Genomic DNA, 20,228 nt, shown 5'->3' on the forward strand with positions numbered 1-20,228 from the left:
TGCAGAACATGGCGAATTACTTCATGATCCAAGCAAGTATCGGAGACCGGTGGGTAAGCTCAATTATTTAAGTGTTACCCGACCGGATATATCTTTTGCTATTAGTGTTGTTAGTCAATTTATGAATATTCCTTGTACTACACATTGGGAGGCAAGACTACGTATAGTTAAATGCTTGAAGGGAGCACCGGACAAAAGGATATTGTTCAAGAATCATGGACATCTTGATGTTATTGGCTACTCTGAAGCCGATTGGGCCGGTTGTCCTTTTGATAGGCGATCAACTTCTGGTTAATATGTATTTTTGGGAGGCAATCTTGTGAGCTGGAAAAGTAAGAAACAACAGGTGGTGTCTCGATCAAGTGCTAAGGCGGAATATCGGGCCATGGCTCATGTGACTAGTTAGCCGATTTGGTTGAGGATGTTATTATCCGAACTCTATATGTCATCGTCGGCTCCCTCAGCTTTGTGTTGTGATAACCGATCTGCTATGCATATCGCTTCAAATCCAGCTTTTCATGAGCGCACGAAGCATATTGAAGTAGATTGTCATTTTGTGCGAGAAAAGATTCAAAACAAGAGCATAACACTTCAATACACAAAGACCGAAGATCAACTTGCTGATCTTTTCACTAAATCATTACAGGGAAGTAGAATAATTACTTTTTGTAACAAGTTGCGACTCTTTGATATTTATGCCCCAACTTGAGGGGAAGTGTTGAAAGGGTAGTTTAGTCTTTTCCATAATTAGTGAGCCCTAATGCTCACTATATATATAGATGATGTAATCCGAGAATCATGTTATGACAATTATGTTTTTCATCATGATCAAGTGTCACTAAAATGTCAATTCATTCTCTCGACATGGAAGTACCGGCATTTATCAAGCAGTACATATTTCCTCTTTGCACTGAACATTTAACCACATATGCAACTAAGTTCCATCTTGGGCTTTGCCTGTTTTTAAAGTCACTTAAGTATCAAGCGTATAAGAGCTAGAAGGAATGACAGTCTTCTCGGTGAAATTATGGCTCCAGCTATATTTATTGGTGTCAGCCTCGAGCTCGAAGAACACATTGTATTGTAAGCTTCTCCCATATTTCCAGCGCATAAAAATTACTGGAGTAGGTCTCCTGTACATTGCTTTTTTCCATTTTTTTCAAAATTGTCTCAAGGAGATTACCGAGAGTTAATTTACTATACAGGGAGCGAGTAAAGTTCATGCCTGCCTATTCTTTTTGTTCTTCTTTCCAGCAAGAATCGATTGTATTCCCAATCGCCGGTTGAAGGCTTCATTGAAGAGGAAGCGAGTTTGGAAAGCCGATATAATTGGCAGCCACGCTAAACAAGCTATGGGTGCAAATAGAATGACACCCATCCCATAGTCATATGCTCTAGCCATAACAACGACGAATTCCCATAAGCCGGTGTTCTCGATTTTGGGTCTCACTGCTTGTCCAATCTGCCAAAATGGAAGAGTCAGACAACAGGTGAAAGTGCTGAGGGAGGGAAGAAAAACAGAGTTTCTTTAACCAAGCTTACCAGTATCAGCCCCCAACCGGTTGGCAAGAATGCTAGACAGCAGACAATGATATCCATCAAAGACAATTTGCAGATGATGGAAAGAATTACTATGATGGACAGCACGCCGAGGAAAAGGAATGCTTTAAAAAGCCTGAAATAAAAATGGTACTTAGTGCTGAACTGTTGCTGTCCCATGTGCACAGCCTGCATAGACGTTGAGATAATTTGTATGATCAGACAAAATTATTCACCATCGGCACTGGAGGTTCCAAACAAAAACTTTTGCGTTGTGTTATTAAAACTAGTGAGAGCATTATTCTCTCGCCTTCTGCTTCTGGAACAGAAGTCGTTATCCATGTAAGGTGGAGCAATACAACTTCAAAGAAGTACTTACCTTGATCAGCAAGAATATTGCAAAAATGACAACCCAAGAGAGCACATAAACCAGAAAGTTCTTGCTCTGCTGGGAGATGTCAAGGTGATACACAAGACCGTACTGATATAGGAAAAACCTCAGAGACAGAAGTATCTCAATTAACCTAGAACTCAGTCCCGAATGACGAATGTGAGCTTGCTCTTCATACCACCACGATTCCCAACTTTTATCTGGTTGAACTCCTATTCCACCCTGCAGATTGATCCACTTGTTCCAGTCTTTCCAGTCATCCACAATCTTAGCCCAGTCGAACCCAGAAGGATTGAATAGAAATGGTGCAAACAACCAAGTTATAGACATGAACCAAATGGAATATGTGATTAGCACATAGGCCATGCTGCTTTGGTATGACCGTCTGAACATATCATAAACGATCAAAAGAAGCAACAATTCAAACCCTTTAGTAAAGTGGCTCCGTGAATATAATCTGTAATTCTCTGAGAAACTGGCATGAAACACCACAACCTTCCTCCCGGTTGGTCTATACATAGCACCCCCATACAAAATCGTCCGACCGTAGTAATGAGTTTTTGTTCCAAGAGAGAAAGTGAAGAAAACAGCAGCCAGCTGCAACTGCATGAGGATAAAATCCTTGAGGGCCATAAGAAATCCCTTTTCAAGTCCAATTTCCATGACCATTGGCAGGCCAGTTAAAAGCCCTAATTGAATGAACGATTGTGAAGCAAGAGCTGTCTCCAATGATTGTATATTCTGAACTCTAGCCTCAAGAATGAGTGCTCTCTCCAACCCACTAAGTACTAGGTAGAGCTGGCCATACAGGAAGACATAGATTCCAATGACAGAGATCTGTGCAAACACATCAAAGACAAGCCAAAATTAGATTTTCTCATGGTGCTTCCAAGCAAAAAATGCAGAGAGAGATTATTATCACTACAGGCCACACATGTCTATACGAGAAATCAAAAGATGATTAGAACAGCTTCCATATAACATAGATATATCAGGAAAATGCTACTCGCATTAATGTAAGGGAATTCAAATGAACAACTTCCACATAGTATCCACTTCTGGAACAACTTCAAATACGTTGTGTATCTTGGGAATATATGACGATACTAGTTACTATTATCAGCAACTCACCATGGGGGTGTGTACAACTAAACATACATCCAGTTTTCCTCTAGGCTTAATGGTAGTATTAATCGTAAAGCGAAATATTCTTTGGGGCAAGTACCATGCTACTGAAGTAAAAGCCAATGGTTGTGAAGTAACATGATAGCATCCGGAAGAAATCAAACTGCCGTCCTAGCCGGTATATATCGCGGCTTAGAGTCTGCTCACTGTTGCCATTAGCCACTTTTGCTTCAAACTTTGAGATCTGATTTAGGCCTACATCCCGACCTTTTCCTACTTGCATATACTCGTGATAAGTAACACTTCCTCGCCGAAGAGTACAGTTGAATCCTACACAAGGTAACATGTCAGTTGGTCCTTCATCAAACTGACAGTTGCCTGTTTCTCCCTACACCCACACAAATGGAAAAACGGAAAGAAGGAAATTGCTTGATCTCAGAGTAATACAGTGACAAAGTTATACCAGCAAATACATCCTCAGTCAAGTTGATTGTCTTTGACGCTTTGCTTATACCGCCTCTAGTAATGTGAAATATCCTGTCAAACACATCGGGATGTCCGTAGTGGAATCTTACCCTGCCCAGGAAATCAAGAAAAATTATTGACCAAAATTATGGGAGAACAAAGCCAACAGAAAGAAAGAGGAATCAAAGACAAAAGCAACACAAGTTAAAAGTGAGAAATCCTTCAGCTGGAATCATGCTCATAAAGCTGTTTGAGATATAAAACGAAATATAGTTCTGGAATATCTTCATGACAACATAATTCTTGGGTCTGGGCCTTTGTCAAGTTAGCTACTGCTAAAAGTTAATTATACACTTGCGTGGGCAAGCAGTCCTTTTTGGAGCAAGAGATTGATGAAAGAACATATCCCTACCTGAGAGGGTTGGCAAGAAGCCTCTGACCAATTGTGACAAAGCTGGTCTCCTGATATGACATGAACCACGCTAAAGAAGAAACACTGCAATGTGGGAGAAACACATAAATTGAGCCCGCACTTATACTCCTCAATTTGTACTACAATATTTACAAGAACAAAACATGGACGGAATAGCTTAGGAATCCTGGATGAAGTGTTCAGAGTGATTCTTCTAAAGAGACGACAAAGTAAAACATTCAGCTCAACATGTTCCAAAAAGAATGTGATTACATCCTTTGTGAAGAAAAAGGAAGGTATCTTAAAATTTCCATTTTGATGATTCTAACGAAGTCATGCTTAATAGGGAAGAATTCAGAGACTGCAGTAGTAACCTGTCCATCATATTGTCATTTCTTACTCTTTTAATTCTCCTTAATATCAGGCAAGGTCAACTTATCTGGTGTAATGGATGCTGTATACCCGGTAGATTTCATAAAGCTATCCAACATGTTTCACACATCTTAAGCATCTTAATCATTGCCATATTCATTTTCCTGTTGCTATAACCTGTTGATCCTCTAAGCGCAAACCTGTTATTTAGTACTTCTCCAAGCAATTTGGGTCTCACGGGTGGGAAGAATAACTTAAAGTGCCAAAAATATTTCCCAGTCATTAGATTACCTCCCAGTAAATATGTGTTCCCTGAGTCCAAGTATAGTAGGAGGTCGATGTCCTTTCTTCTGGTGGAATTCTTCTAGAAGGTTTCTCATCTTTATGGCTTCCTCCAGATAATTGTCCTATTAAACCGAGCATCGTAATTAAACAATCACTGGAGCCGCAAACTCTATTTTCTAAAAACCATACCTACTTGGTTCATATCAATTGTTTGAATAGCTTCACCACGAGTGAAAACTATGGCATGGTTTTGATTTTCAGGCTTTCCTTCTCCAATTTTCGGTGGACCAGGAAGTTTTATGCGGTAGATTTCCTGCAAAAAATTGCTATCAAACACTTGTGACGTAAATTGTAGATCAAATGCTTTTAAAGGAACAACATCCTATGAGGATGTTATACAAGTCACTGAACAGTGGTTTAAAGGTGAACTTGATGCTACAGTCTCCGAGAAGGATTTTGGCTTGAATGCTAGTTGAGGATACAGCACAATATGAGCTGATTTTTCTTCAGTTCTGATCTTTTTCATTTCTTTCTGAAGATTGACACAATTTCCTTCTTTCAAGCATGACAAAAACTTTGAATGCAACTATCAATGTTTTCTTGAAAATGTATAACTCCTTACAAAAACTACACCAAGTTCTGCGATGTTACCTGATCTAAACGATTGACAGCTTTTACCAATATAGACGAATATGTCTTCCTAGGCTTGTCAGCCACAATCTCTTCTTTCTCCTCAATATAGGCAACACGAAGTGATGGATATCTTCAAGCCCTCATAAAACAAGGTAGTGTTAACAAACTACCAAAGTGACAATAATTTGAATACGTGGAATATGTAACAATTGGAGTTGCTTTTGTTAGTTTTTGTAGAACATTACCTTATCATCAACTCAAGGACATCTTGTGCATGGGGATCTCCAGAAGACTTTTGTAACCCATACATTTGACAGGATACTACATAAGTGAATTTTAGGTCCGCCAGAGCCTCAAGTTGAGCAGATAGTGCTGGATTTTCTCTCGCAACAGCATCGCAACCTTCAAGAATATCTGCACGGAAACAAGCAAAAGGAAAGAATATAGAAATGTGATCAAGGAGTGACTCTGGGGACGTCACCACCAGAAACGTTGCTCTAACTTGAACTTCAAGCTTAGATTATGAACCTTCCTCTCCTGCCATGTCGAGGAAAGCTTGAAGTTTTAAGGCTTCTCTGTAGTACATCATTCCACGGACTGCACACAACCTCAGAGGTTCAAATTAAAACTTGTAACTGTGTTGTATGTATGAACTTTCATAGACTAAAACGGCATTAAATGAGGCAAACTTTACCTGTTCTGCTCAGCGTTTGCCCTCTGAAAGAAGCCCAATATCTCAGCTCTTCCTCCCTATTTTCATCTTTCAATCCTTCCACGTCTCCACAACCCATCCTTTCCAAGAAGTTTCTCCACTCATCTATGAAATAGAAAGGAAAATGTAAGCAAAAAGCTACACTTGAGAGAATCAAACGGCAATCACACAAAAGTGTCCTACATGGTAGAAACCTGGATAAATCTTTTTCATATAATAGATGATGGAAACTTCTCCTTGGCTGGAATGGAGCTCCTTCATCGAAAAGTTAATGTCTTCCATATAATGTGGAGTTAAAACACTGTCAAAGAAGAGGCATTGTCTCAGACAAGAGCCACAAGCAATTCTTTTTCAGCTGAAGTGAAGATATCAATTACATGACAGCAGAACAGAAATGATATACTATCCTATCATATTGAAAACTCTAAAAAGTAAAAATGTCTATACACTTCAAGAAAGTGATTGCACTATCTTATCTTCTTGATATGAATGATCCTCGAAATGTGTCTTATTTGCATCCTTGTTGTTTAACCACCAAGGAGCTTCCAAAAAAGCTGTTATTCATTGTCCATTTGGATTAACATGCGTTTCCATTTCTTGAGAAACTATTCTTATGCTAGAAGTTCATTTTATTTCAACAGGACAAGAAGGTTAGGGCAAATAAAAGTTTCACCAAGATATAAGTCATGTCGCTCACTGCATAAACAGAGTTTACCTAAATGATAGCATGTTGCGCACTGTTGGAGCACTTGGCACATCCATAAAAAGAGAAGTAGCAAAGAATGATATCCGTCTTCGAGCTTGTAGATTGGAGGGTACATCAACTGCTGCATCTTTGGTGGTTAGCAAAAGATAGAAACGCTTGATCTGCCACACAAAGTCAAAATGGTCACATTTAATTACATGTACTTAACCACAAGCATGTGCAACATTAATGCATACTTTTTGAACTAGTGAGAACAAATACTAAACTTGCTCTTACACAAAAGGCCAAGAAAGGTATATAAAAAACTACTGCATGGATTCATGTTTGGGGGGAAGAGGAGAGGGGGAACAGTAAATAAGATGTACCTGCTCATTCAAGGGGCCACTGTCTGGCAATGGGAAATGAAGAGAATCCTCACCAGCAGCTGACTCGAATAACTCTGGCTCAATTCTTTCAGAGAAGTAAGGATACTCATCCTCTTTCTGTTGAGAAACGTTGAGTATATCCAATATTCTGGAAGCAGGTAATTTCAATGAAGGAAAGCAATTGAAGTAGTTGAAAAATCAGTAGAGTGAATCGAACCAACCTGTCAGCATGTGTCATCATGTCATGGGTTGCAAGCTCGAAGATGTCCTGAAGTACTTTCACAACCCGCCCACGATGGTTCTCATTTCCATCAAGCTAATATATGCAATCCATAACAGGAGGAGTGCTTCAGCTAGTAATCAGAACAAGTCATTCAAGAGGGTAAAGAATCAACTTCAGAACTGCGACAATTACCAAAAGTTCAAGCAAGTCAACAAATTTATCTCGCAGAGCTGGAAGGCAACTCAAGTTGAAGTCCTTCAGAAGGGTTGATCCTCCGATGCTTGCATCAATTTCTTTGAGTATGCTAGATATTACCCTGATAAAGAATTTTGGAAACAGTCTAAAGCCCAGAATTAAGCAGATTCACAACCACAATCAATGTACAAGGACAGAGAAAGTAAAAATCCCTCTGAGCCTTTCTTAAATAAAGGCCACCAAATAAAAATATTTATGAAGAACACCTATCATTCATCAGTAGAAACAGACATCTATTTATCAGTCAAAATTATTTCACGTCTAATTAACCCATCTATTCCCTAATTTTGCATTATAACATTGCAAGCGGATTGGAACTGTTTCTTTGAACTACACGTGAGAAACTTAACAGACTACCATAGTCTACCACATTCCATACTAATTTTGGGAAAAAAGAATGGGCAAAACAATGAAGAGCTACGAAGTCTTAATGATGAGATCTGCATACCCCAACTCCTAAGAAATAGACTCATTAATTGTACTCAACGTAAACAGTCAACGACATTATCTCTCTACCTTTTCTCTGTATTTCCAACAGCAAGAAGTTCGACGATGTACTTCATGGACTCAAAGCACTCTTGCACTGCATAGTACATGTTCTTATCCTTCCTTATTTTCCTATAAAGATTTTCATCCTTCCCCACAAAATCTTTAGCAATGCTCAATGCTGTTGAAAGCTTTCAAAAATGGGGTCAATTGTCAGTAGTGAACTGAGGCAGTTAAGAAAACTTGGAGAAAGATGCAACACAGTACGTGACAGTACCTTATTGGCTAGAAGAAAAACTGGCCAACAAACTTTTCCCAAAGGCTGCTCTCGGGCCATGGGCATCACCATCAAATCTACTTCCCTATTCCAAGAAGTGTGTTTATGTGATTACTTTTAAGAGGAGACCTTGAAAAGTACTCAGCAAAGAATAAAGCCAACCTATCACTTATCAAGTCCTCTAGTCGAAGCTTGCCAATAATTTCATTCCACACCACAGCAAATTTGGCAACATCACTTTTTTCATTCCCAGAAACCTGAGAATATTAACAGATTGGGGGTCATGATACTAATAAATATAATAATAATGATCATAACAATAATAAGAAGTGGACAAAACGAAGTATAGAAGTGTCCAGGCCTCCTACCTTTCCAATTTGCTTATTGAAGTACCCTTTTCTTTTGCCCTTTTGCTTCTTTTTCGATGGTGGTATTATGCGAGCATTGAATGCAGAAGGCAAGGAATGGAATCTACTCCTTAGCATACCCAAAGTCCGGATCTACATTAAAAAAAAAAAGGGAATTGAGACCTCTAAAAGATTTATTCCAGAGGAAAGCTATAAATCTTACCTCACCAAGATGATGCAGAATGCCATAGACACCACCAAAAATTGTACAGAAAACAGAGTACCATATCTGAGCATCCATGAAATACACCTAAAGATAGAAATTAGATAAGAATGTCATGAATACATTATTTAATGTAAAGTTACGATCCAAAAAGAAACAAGGGCATCTATAAGTTTGATATATCTCAAGTTTAACAACCTTACTTTCCAATGTCACCGTAAGCTTATGACCAAAAAAAAAAAAAAAAAAAATGTCACCGTAAGCTGGAAGAGTAGTGCTTTAGATATCAAATGATGATAATGTAATACCATTCAAGATTCAACAACTAGCCTAAAAAAAGTTCAAGCTAGAAATTTGGACATAAACAAAGACTACTGCCCATTTGTTGGTGGATACTCACAACTATTACAGGTGCCCATATTGCCGAGATTGCACCAGCATTACTGCGAACTGGAAAATGACAAATACTTATTAGGTTTGCACTTCGAATATCAATTCCAAACTTTTAAACACGAATTCAAGAAGTATAGCATATCACCTTTGGGGAAAATTTCATGCCAATCATACTCCACACCAATTGTCATAATTTGTCTGGTTGGTGTGATCAGTGGTTTTATCTGCATTTTGTTCAATAATTTGGTGACAAGTGGCCGGTCAGTCATATTAAAAATAGTAGTAAAATCCTATAAAATCATATGCTACTATCTGCAACCTTTGCCCTCTAGAAAGCCAAAGTTTCATCTTTATTTGTTATATGTAAGTGATCTTGCTGATTGCAGTTTCTCATCTCAGCTTACATTGATATTGCCGCACTCCAAATTATAGGAATGAGATAAAAAGAGATAGTTTATCTAACTTGAGCATGCTTGATAGTGCAGAAAATTACTGTACTCAACACTTAAAAAAATTAAGCATGATTAATAATCATAACTAGTTTTGACTTAAAAAAATCAAATAAGTCAGAAATCTCTTAATTAGCTAAGTAATGGTAATGTTACTTAATTTATTCATTATAAAAGGCATCCAAATATGAAATAAAATCTAATCTTGCCTATTCCATTGCTAAAAGCCTAAAACCTACCGATGATATTCACAGTTCTATACATGGCAAGAAAAAAATGTTGCTCAGTACTAAATACTCAGTCATGATCAAACAATATTTAATTTCATTTTCAGCAGTTAAAATGGTCGACAATTAAAATTCAGAACTTAAATTTTCAGCACTTAATTTTCAGTTTTACCAAACAGGTTTTATCCATGTCAAATAGCTGCAGGAATAAGCAGGCCAGAAATATAAGGAGCAACCGAGGACCAGTTTGGTACACATGTCATGAAATGCTTTCTTGTATAGTTGCAAAAACCAAGCAATAGATTTATGGAGTTGAGTGTTTTAAGCCAACGAATAATGTTCCTGCCATTGCACTTGGGATTATGCTACTCAAAGTTGACATACGTAAAGTACTTAGTTACGAGAAGATCTTATGGACATTGTATTCAAACCACATTTTCATAGTAGTTCCATTATCGCTTTAGTCTTCATTCATTCTATCTGGGAAAATCCTTACCTCAAAAAAGTAACTGAATGAGAACTTGCTGGATAAGACCAGTAACCAGAAAAACGTATACCTACATCACAAGCAACCAATAGAAATGATTACAGAAGAACTAATCCGCATGAAAACAAAGCTTCAACTGAGGGAAATAGAACATACTTCAACTGCGAAAGTTGGCTTTCTTGCATCCCACGTCCAATAAATAGCCTAGGCTACAATAAGAGAAAGCTGACACTTGTGCAAAAATCTACTGACGTAATTCACTTAAATAAACATGTCATGCATTATATAAGGGAGATTTCAATGAGTCATCATGTCAAATACAGCTGATCAGGACAATCAAGATCCACTACACTGTAGTCAAACTGGTAGTTACTGATATTCATAGCAAAGTTGACATCATAGAGAGTCAAATGATGAATGATCAATGCCATAGCAAAGAGGAAATTAAACCTAATCTTGAGTCCTGCAAATATCTGAACTAGTGGACTCAGTGTTTTGACTATACATCTATTGTCGATAAACATTTTGATGGTAAACATGATGATTGTATGAGAAGGGACAAATTTTCAGAAAGCAAAATCATCACTATTCAGCAAATCATGGAAATAAAGTACATTGAGAGAGAATTCAACAGGAACTCAGTTTCCGTTTACTATAATCACCCATATGAGTTTTCTGGTGTTCTTTAGAGTCACATGTTGCAAGGTCAACTCAAAAGTAACAAGAGAATGATAAGTTCAAAAGAATTCTTGTATTTCTATGACATATGATGCTATCGTTCCCAATCCCTTGACATACAGTCAACATGAGCTATTTATGCTGCTGAATACAAAATGGCTTTGTTGAGAGGTCTTAGGAATCGAGAAGTACCTCAGTGAAAAAAACCACATGTCTGCATCCTGAATTACCTTTTCTCTCGGGACATTCTCTAAGACAAGGTCTATAATCTTTTCATTTACATACTACCAGTATCTACCAAATATCAAGACACTACTAGTTCCATTGTCAACTGCAACCAATCGGACAATTGGATCTGTTGGTGCCATAAATTATACGACTGCACCAGCACATGACTGGATCCGAATGCAACATTTCCTAAGCATAAATAGAGAATGTAATAAGAACAACCAGTAAATAAGTTAATAAGCCTACCTGTGTCCACCAAGACAGTATTCTGCATATACAGCAGTTTGAGACTTCGATATACTTGCTAACGGCAGGAACAAAGAACAACACCATCTGGACAGCATTAGACATCATATATATTCCAACAGCAATCATGTATGGCGAAAAGCACAATTCTTTGAGCCAGCTCCCACTTGGCATGGAATAACAAGTATATTTTCTTCTTGACTTAGCATAACATGTAGGAAGAATTATTGTCCACACTGCAGAAACTGCCAGGTTCAACCAATGTCTCTTCCGTTCCGATGAACCCTTAGTGTACCGCACTTTCCATGTAAAGGCAATGTCAATAACAGCTGCAGGCAAGATTTCTTCTCAGAATTCTACCGTTCACAAGTAGACCGTCACTGCATTAACTTTTAATAGAAATCCATGATAGCATTGTTGATAAAGTAGATCAATAGTAAGAGGCAACCAATCTATCTAACTTTGGAGTAACAAAGATTTCTTCTCAGAATTCTACCGTTCACAAGTAGACCGTCACTGCATTAACTTTTAATAGAAATCAATGGCAGCATTGTTGATAAAGGTAGATCAATAGTAAGAGGCAACCAATCTATCTAACTTTGGAGTAACAAAGTCATGTAAAGTTCTTAAATATACATGCTGACAACATCTTTTAGCTTTTCTGATAAAAGCTCAGAGTGAATTCACATACTAAAATTGCCTGGCTGTTGAGGGAAACCCTTTCTTAAATAATGTGATGACAAAAAAGGAGTATGCTTTAGCTGATGAAATATTGCTTCTCAGTTTAGTAACTTGTAATATTTGGTCTACAAAGTGTTGAAGTATGTCCCACATTACTTAACAACGGGTCCTAAATGCTCTTATATTCATGTAGTCTCCCTCCATCTATTAGATTAAGCTTTGGTGTCGAACTTTCTAGCGTGGTATCGGAGCCAGTGCTAACCCTTTCACAAATGTGCATGGTAAAATTTCACGTGAATGTGCATAGTCAAAATTCCACATGCCGCTCATTATCCGGCTTGCATGTGAGAGGAGGTGTTAAAGTATGACCCACATTGCTCAACAACGGGTCCTAAATACTCTTTATATTCATGTAGTCTCCCTCCACCTATTAGCTTAAGCTATGTCAAACACTACATTTTGACTAAATAATGCAGCCCCCTTTGAGAAACAAGTGTATGCCAAAAATTACTTCATTCTTGAGGGATGTTACATTTATCTACCTTTCTTAAGGAACGAAAAAAAAATGCTAAAGCTATGCATGGTGCTTGAGCAGATAGGAAGAATCATTAGGCAATCACAATCTTTACTTTTTATTAGAAGGCTGTAAGAGGAAGGAGGTGGGAGGTGGTAAGGGTATTTTCCAGAATCAGTTCTACTAGAATCCACCTCTTATTCTAGTCACTGATGGCTGCTTATCAGTTATTATCAGAGCAATTGCACTTGAAGGCATTGCGACGGGACTCCAGATATAATCAGTTATAAAGCGCATGCTTTTATCTGGAATGCTATACTTGCCCTCAAAATCAACACATGCAGCCAGAGACAGTCAAGACACATATAAAGATGAAGACAAGATGGAATACCAGACCTTGAAGGAGCTTAAGGAATGTAGAAGTAACGAAAATGCTCAAGACATCCTCAAATATTCCTTTGTCAAACAACTGAAGAGGAGATCCCAAATCATGACAGGCCATGATAATCATTGCCTAGAGAAAAAGAAAGATGAACTTATTAAAGAAGCAGCAGAACCATCAGAGGAAACAAGTCACCGGACTCCGGTAAAGATAGTAGACACACCTGGAGGATCAGGATTAAAAAACTCCACATTCTGTCAAAGCTCCTAAAGATTTGCCAAAATGACCGAATCTCCACAAAATTTGTCTTTCCCAACCATTTTGGTTCACGGGATTCCTCCTTAGAACCCTGTAAATAAATATACAAGCTGGAAAAGCAAAGTTGGGGGATATAAAGTTATGGAGCACTGGGTTGGGCTTGTTGTCTAAAGCTGAAAGGCCATATAAAGAAGGGAAAAGCTACATACATGTTCACTCAAGAGAAGTGATGAAGTGCACTCACCAAAAGAATACTGTGACAAGAAACATAAGCCACCACGCATTGATGTTTATCAAGGAATCTCCCAGTAAACCTACCCCATTTTGTTCAATATATTTCATATTTCATAGTGAGGCTAGCACGCACAGATTATTGACTTCACTATCATCCTAAAATCCTACATGTTTCTGCCAAGGCGAGAAGGCATATAAAACCCCTGAAATTTTCCCTTGCATGATAGCTGAGAAATGATGTACCATGAAATTATCTTATAGAATTTCAAACAATATAAAAGATAAACCAGAGATGTCTCGATACTGTAAAGGCAAAACTTTAGCGAAAGTGAGAAGTGAAGAAACAGACACAAAAAGGAGGGACATGGGATGGGATACAAGCAGGCTTAGCACCTCGTAAGTGAGGTAAAAGTAGGCTCTGTAAGTCAGCTTATCAAATGCTTGTGCCAAACTGAGAGCAAAGTTTAGTTACATACAATGAAGCATATGCCTCAAAAAACAGAATGTGTGATTGTCTATTCTTAAAGACTGGAACATTTAACAACATGAAAAGGGGTAGTGTACAATTCAGACTAGTCAATAATGTTAATGATTTCTTCCCGATTTATCATAAGACTGATTAAAATGAAACAAATGCTGGCAGGACCAATGCAAAAGTAGTATAGCTTACCCCTAGTTCTTCATCACCATTATCTCCTTTATCCTTCTTTAGTTCAGCAGCATCATCTGAAACTTGGGGTTTCTGATGACTGCTTTGTGAAGGCTTTACACAGAAGTAATCATGGTCCAAACGCATGGGCCAACCCACTTCAAAACAATTGGGAGTCCTGCGGTTACATGTAAATAGTAACATACTTACACAAGTTTGGAAACTCTAGCTTTCAAGAACATTGATATGAAAAGCACAGATTATAACCAGAAGTACTCATTCAGATCATCATAGTTCCTCCAAGTGAAGTGGTGCGCTGTCCCATTTTTGTTTTTCTCGGCCTCCTAAATGTTTGCAAGACAAAAAAATTGTAAGAGATATAGGAGAGATCCAGACTATGGCATACAAAAGATCTAATGTACTTACTTCATATATAACCCTGTAAATTGGGGTAACTACATTGTTCAGGAAAGACTCTGGCCCTCCTCCATAAGCTGGGATGACCTCTGATGTCAGACTGAGACCACCAGTCAATATACCATGTAATTCATACGCCATCTGACCTTACAAAGACCAAATAACAAATGAATTCATCTTATGGCTGGGTGGGGCAATTAGTATAAGCAAGCAGCAAAGTAAAAAATGAAGAATATATATATATATATATATATATATATATATATATATATTTTATCCCAGTAGATTGACGTAGCTGTAGAAATCTAAGCTTGAACCTAAGATGGACTTTCAACATGTGCTCCAGGTAAATCAGATCAACGTTACAACTCGATTAAGGTTTCTGCTAACTGTGGTCTTAAGCAGTCACTTCGTAAATTGCTTCATATTAGTCTACCCCACAAATGAATGTATGCAATTGAGGAAGCCGCATACAAAAACATACGACATGAATGTCACAAATAATTGTTCAAAGTCAACAAAGTATACCTTCCAGTGGAGACATCTCCCAAGAACTTTTTCATACAAAGTAAGCATTCAAAACCCCTAGATATCTGGCCCAGTCTGATTTTGGAAAAGCCTGAGAAATTAAACCTTCTTCTTGATTTGGCAATCAATTTTCATCTGTTCTTGGTTTGAAAGTCATTCGACACAAGATAATTTCCTAAAGAACTAACAGCAGGATCATTGTAACTAGCAAGAATCTGCACACCCCGAGAGATTTTACCAACTCAATTGTGGGTCAGGTTCCCTCTTTCGTTAGCAGGAAGAGGATGACTGTACAAAAAAAGACCTGTATAGTCCATCTATTTTAAGTAATGAAAATGACTATTTAATTCAGAGTTTCGTCTAACACCGTGTACACCCACTATAATTAAGGGTTGCGTTCACTGTTGCACCGGATTGACATGAAATGGACAAGTTATTTACAACTAAGCGAACAGCATCTCCTTGTCTGCCAATTCAGAACATAAACATAAGATGAAATTGACTGCCAATTCAGAATTCAGAACATAAACATAAGATAAAATTGACTTACATGATGAAAAATATAACAGAGACACTCAGGCATGAAGCGCAAGTTTGCAGCCTCCCCCCATATAAGAAGGTAAAGCCCTATGTACAGAAGTTTATACTGTTGTGCAACCTGTTTCAAATTAGGCAGTCTGCATGCACACATATTAGCTTAAAAATACAATGAATTAGCCAGCTTTTCATAAGCAAAAGCAAAATTTCTAGAGGAAAGCGAATTTATAGGATATTATGGGTGACAATAATTCCATGTGAAGGAACATGAAGGACTATGCTGACTCAGTCCGGAACAGCTCAGACAAGAAATCCTACCTGATATTGCTCTTTTTCCCCAAATATTTGCACCAATTTGTGTAATTTTTGAAGAATTTCTTCATTAGCTTTTCTATTGCTGCATCTCCCAGCTAACCACATTAAAGAAGCACCCAATTAACATACAAGCAATTAAATATCTGCAATTTATGAGTTCTAATACCTTTGAAACTGATGTCTGTTTCTGATCGTGCCTGACATGGGCATTAGCGAGGAGGAGGAGAAGATGCTCCCTTTGGTTTGCCACATTCCCTTCCTGTGAAGAGTAAGTGACGAGTTAGAATCAATTTAAGACTGCATGTCCATCAGTGAACCATCACATCCACTTTGCTTGCTCGATTTAAAGGATTTCCTAACATAACGCCAAAAATAAAATGCACCGGTCCAAGAATGTCACCATATCGTTAGTCACCTGAAATCCAAATAAACTTTGAAGAATATCAAATAAATCCACGGAAGCCACATCTTTCCGTGAATCTTCAAGAGAAGGGAGACCATCAATACTACGCAGTGCCGTAACTGCAGCTTTAATCTGTATCATCAAACATTTAGCATTGGTAACATTAGTGTAGTACTAATCCCCTAACGCACTAGCAAAATGAGGTAGATCCCTCTTTTCAAAAGAGTGGCATGTCCTTAAGACGAATGAGGCACGTCAAATCCCTTGTTTCAAAAGTTCTGGTGACAAGCCACTGAAAGATATCCACATAGATACACAATGTTTATAAAGGAAGAACTTTTTCATGGAACCAGACCTCTGGGAGTTGCATAATTGCTTGCTGAGCACCTCCAGGATCGAGTGGGAGAATGTTATAGGGTACGTAGAAACTCCGATCAGCTGTAGCCTGCAGAACAAGAGAGGAAGAGAAAATATTCAGCACAAAAGAGCATATCCTATATAAACATACAAGTAGGACCCACCATCTCAGTGGCCAATTTGTAATCAACATCAATATATCCTATTACAGCGAAAGCATGGAGGAAGAGCATACCTGTGGGCCTGCTGCATCTGTTAAAGTCTTGAATACTTCAAACAACACTTGAGCAACTCTTCTTGCAATGGTCAATTTTTCCCTGTAATTGTCCAAAAATTAACTTTAGCGCGGGCAAGAAATCATAACTTGTTACGCAAGCTGAACAGACATACTGCTGACATGAAACAAATTCGATCACAAGTCCTTACTTATTGTTTACATCAACTACTCCAATGTTCTTGATGATATAGTCCTTGTATGCATGATAAACACGTCTAAGTTCACGCATATCACTCGTTTCCCTACGTCTTGCTATGGTAATCTCTTCATCCTGAAATTCACAAAAGTTACATTCAACATGATTGAGTCAGCATCTCTGCACAAAAATTGATGACTATCAATCATGAAAACAACACAGTCGATAAGAGCAAGAGCTCAACAGTGAGGGTGCATAACCACGATAAATTCTAGGAATATAAGGGGAAAATAGTCGTCAACCCAAAGTTTCTTATTAATAGCCGTCTTCAAAGATTCACGGGGGAGGAGCAAGATGCAACAACTACCTCTACAGAGGCCTTTTTTCGCTAAGTGGGAAAGTGATAGGATGCTCATACAGAACACTGGTGTTTAGATACTCAAGCTTCTACCTTCCTTTATCAGACCCAACATGAACTTTTTGTTTCCTACAACCGAAGAATAATACACATTTTGAACGAGCCATACCAGAGTCATCTATGTATAAATGAAACCATGATTACCAAGCTGAAATTCTTTTTAGTTCTGAAATTTACCTAGATTTGTATGTATCCACAATCAAGTAAGGGGTAGAACTGATTAAAGTGACATGGTATACAAGTTCAATGAAAGTGAACGTGGTAATTGAGGTATTGCGCAATCAATAGGTGGAGTCTTAGAGGTTAGACTGGCAGTATCAGACTTAAATTGATAACATCATAGTCATTTAATACCATTTGATGATCGTGTAGCAATTATTTATCCTCATTTATCGAACGAGATTTTGTTGATCGATATCCTAACTCATCCCTATGCTATCACTAAAGTTGGAGACAAGCTAAACTCCATTTTCAGAGAGTTAACATGTGCATGCGTTTACCTGTTCAAGTCGCTTTAGGAGAGAAGTTTTGAACTGCCGGACACCCCGTCCAATAGAATTACAGTCCATTTTGTGCGCTATCTCAAAAGCATAAAACCGGCCTGCCAAAATGCCAATGAGATCCAAATAAACAACACGAAAGATGCTTACAGCCCATGATCGAACTTCCATAAGCTACTGTGGTCCACCAACTCCAGAACCAGATAAAACATCACCATCACATGAAAGTTGGGATCAGTCAAAAAACTGAGCTTTCAACCTCCAAGATCTTTGATACTCCCTTTCTCTTTGACACAAAATTCGTAGATTTCAATTGCAGTTGTAACTTACCACCCAGAGTGCTATTGAACAAAACAAAATCTGGACCCTGTTCCACTTTGCATTGCTATATCGTGGAGTTTATTTTTAAGGGAACGCTAAATTGCCGTTAAAGTCTCCATTCCGACATATCAGTCAACTAGTAATTACCAAACCTTTGACAAACACAGAATAAAGTAAAAGCTCACTCTTTATCAACAAGATGACCCGTGAAGATAAACTTTGAACAGCTTACGAATTCTAAGACAAAATTTAAACTCCCTTACATATATAAGCAATGCGAGGCTCCTCGCGTTCTATCAAATTGGCGACGCGAAGGAACCTCTGAATCTCTGGAGACAATGTAACGGGCAACCTCTCGCTGTCAAAGGGCTCCGGTCTATACTCATAATCACGGCCAAAAGTGAGAGACCTCGTGATGGGCCTGGGTCTCGCGCTGCTGCTGCTGCTGCTAGCTTCTGCAGCAGCAGCATAACGCCGTTCATCCGCCGCGGGAACGAAATCTGCGGGCACAATCTCAGCCATGGAAGCGAAACACAGAGCGACGAAGAATATGAGACAGAAAGCATGACTGGGAAGGTGTATATAACCGGGACATCCCGCATTTGCTTAACGTGGTGTGCTTCGTCTCCTTCAAAGCGTGCGCTTTTTTGCCTTTGCCAAAAGCAAGCTCCTTTTGGCGATAATGGGAGAGAAGGTGGCGAAGACTGAGGTTGCCGAGAAGGGTGCGCGTAGCTTTCTGGGCCCTGCCCTTTTGCTTTTACGAGTTGGTGTTCATGTTTGGCTTCTGCTTTTAGGCTGGTGATTTGATGAGAGGGACGTGAGACGGGAGGAGGAACAAGGGAGGAAAGAAGAAGAAGAAGAAGAAGAAGAAGACGCCAAGCTGGTTTTTTTAACCAGAGGAAAAGCAAAAGGAAGGGAGGCCAGTCAGTGGATCCATCTTTGCTTACGTACATGTATTGATCCTCCTTTCATTATTTAATCAATGAAGAACAGAGCGTTTTCTTACTTCAAAGAAACATCACTTTTTCCCCCCCTTCCCTTCGTTAAGGTTATGTCAAATCTTTTTTTTTTTTTAACTCAATTGGTTATGTCAAATCTAGTCTTCTTCTTTTTTTATGAGGGATAACATATAAGGAAGGTCTTTGGAATCAGTGAGATTAGCTTAAAGGAATGTTAAAAATATTTGTACTTTTATCTGCTGTTTATTGATATGATAACACGCAAAAAATTACATGAGAATTAATTGAAAAAAAATGTTAATATAAACGAAGAAAAGTTGATGAACCACTTATATTAAAATTTATTATCATTTAATGAAAAATTTGATTAAAATTAAGGGGTAATTGTTATAGTAAATAAAAGTTGGCAATTAAAGAAAAATGAGCTTGGTAATTAACTCAAATGAGTGATAAAAACTCAAAATTAGTATTTTATCCAAAATTACTTTACGATGGCTATAATTTAACAAACATAATTCGCATATTCAAAAATTCTTTTAAGAGTTTTTTTTTAAATTTTTTTTAAATTTTTTTTAAAAAAAAAAAAAAAAAAAAGCATTTTTGATTATGAGATTTAAGCTATAAACGGTGTAAAAATCTTCGGTTTCCTGAAAAAGAAAACCCCCACAAATAAAAAAAAAAAAAAAAAAAAAAAACACAAAAAAAAAAAAAAAAAAAAAAAAAAAAAACTTTCACAAAACCCGCCAGAACTGCCCATATTTGTTGGTCAATTTACAAATTTGCCATCAGTTGAGAAGACGAGCAGGGCGGGCGTTTTT

General features: G+C 38.0%; 1 protein-coding gene across 2 annotated transcripts; it reads right to left on the reverse strand.

The window, feature by feature from the left end:
- Positions 1-1,018: 1,018 nt before the first annotated feature.
- Positions 1,019-19,084, reverse strand: LOC115756477 (putative callose synthase 8). 2 transcript variants are annotated; one of them, XM_030696281.2, is made up of 41 exons: positions 18,715-19,084; positions 18,131-18,231; positions 17,226-17,347; positions 17,035-17,116; positions 16,798-16,872; positions 16,455-16,574; positions 16,206-16,298; positions 16,043-16,134; positions 15,738-15,864; positions 14,669-14,800; positions 14,510-14,586; positions 14,264-14,420; positions 13,325-13,450; positions 13,116-13,233; positions 11,525-11,853; positions 10,529-10,581; positions 10,382-10,442; positions 9,355-9,433; positions 9,217-9,266; positions 8,817-8,903; positions 8,615-8,746; positions 8,409-8,503; positions 8,247-8,331; positions 8,000-8,160; positions 7,421-7,544; positions 7,227-7,321; positions 7,006-7,153; positions 6,650-6,801; positions 6,129-6,235; positions 5,917-6,039; positions 5,751-5,819; positions 5,468-5,636; positions 5,241-5,352; positions 4,783-4,902; positions 4,596-4,711; positions 3,933-4,016; positions 3,519-3,631; positions 3,156-3,385; positions 1,919-2,767; positions 1,543-1,728; positions 1,019-1,462 (listed from the first exon to the last, which is right to left on the reverse strand). In XM_030696281.2, exons 1-41 carry the CDS (start codon positions 18,971-18,973, stop codon positions 1,220-1,222), a joined length of 5,853 nt encoding a protein of 1,950 aa, XP_030552141.1. In that variant the 5' UTR covers positions 18,974-19,084; the 3' UTR covers positions 1,019-1,219. The 2 variants fall into 2 exon arrangements, with proteins under 2 accessions (XP_030552141.1, XP_030552140.1); XM_030696280.2 differs by having other exon boundaries at positions 16,798-16,887.
- Positions 19,085-20,228: the final 1,144 nt, after the last annotated feature.

Source organism: Rhodamnia argentea, chromosome 2 (genome assembly GCF_020921035.1).
Source record: "Rhodamnia argentea isolate NSW1041297 chromosome 2, ASM2092103v1, whole genome shotgun sequence".
Classification (NCBI taxonomy): Eukaryota; Viridiplantae; Streptophyta; class Magnoliopsida; order Myrtales; family Myrtaceae; genus Rhodamnia; species Rhodamnia argentea.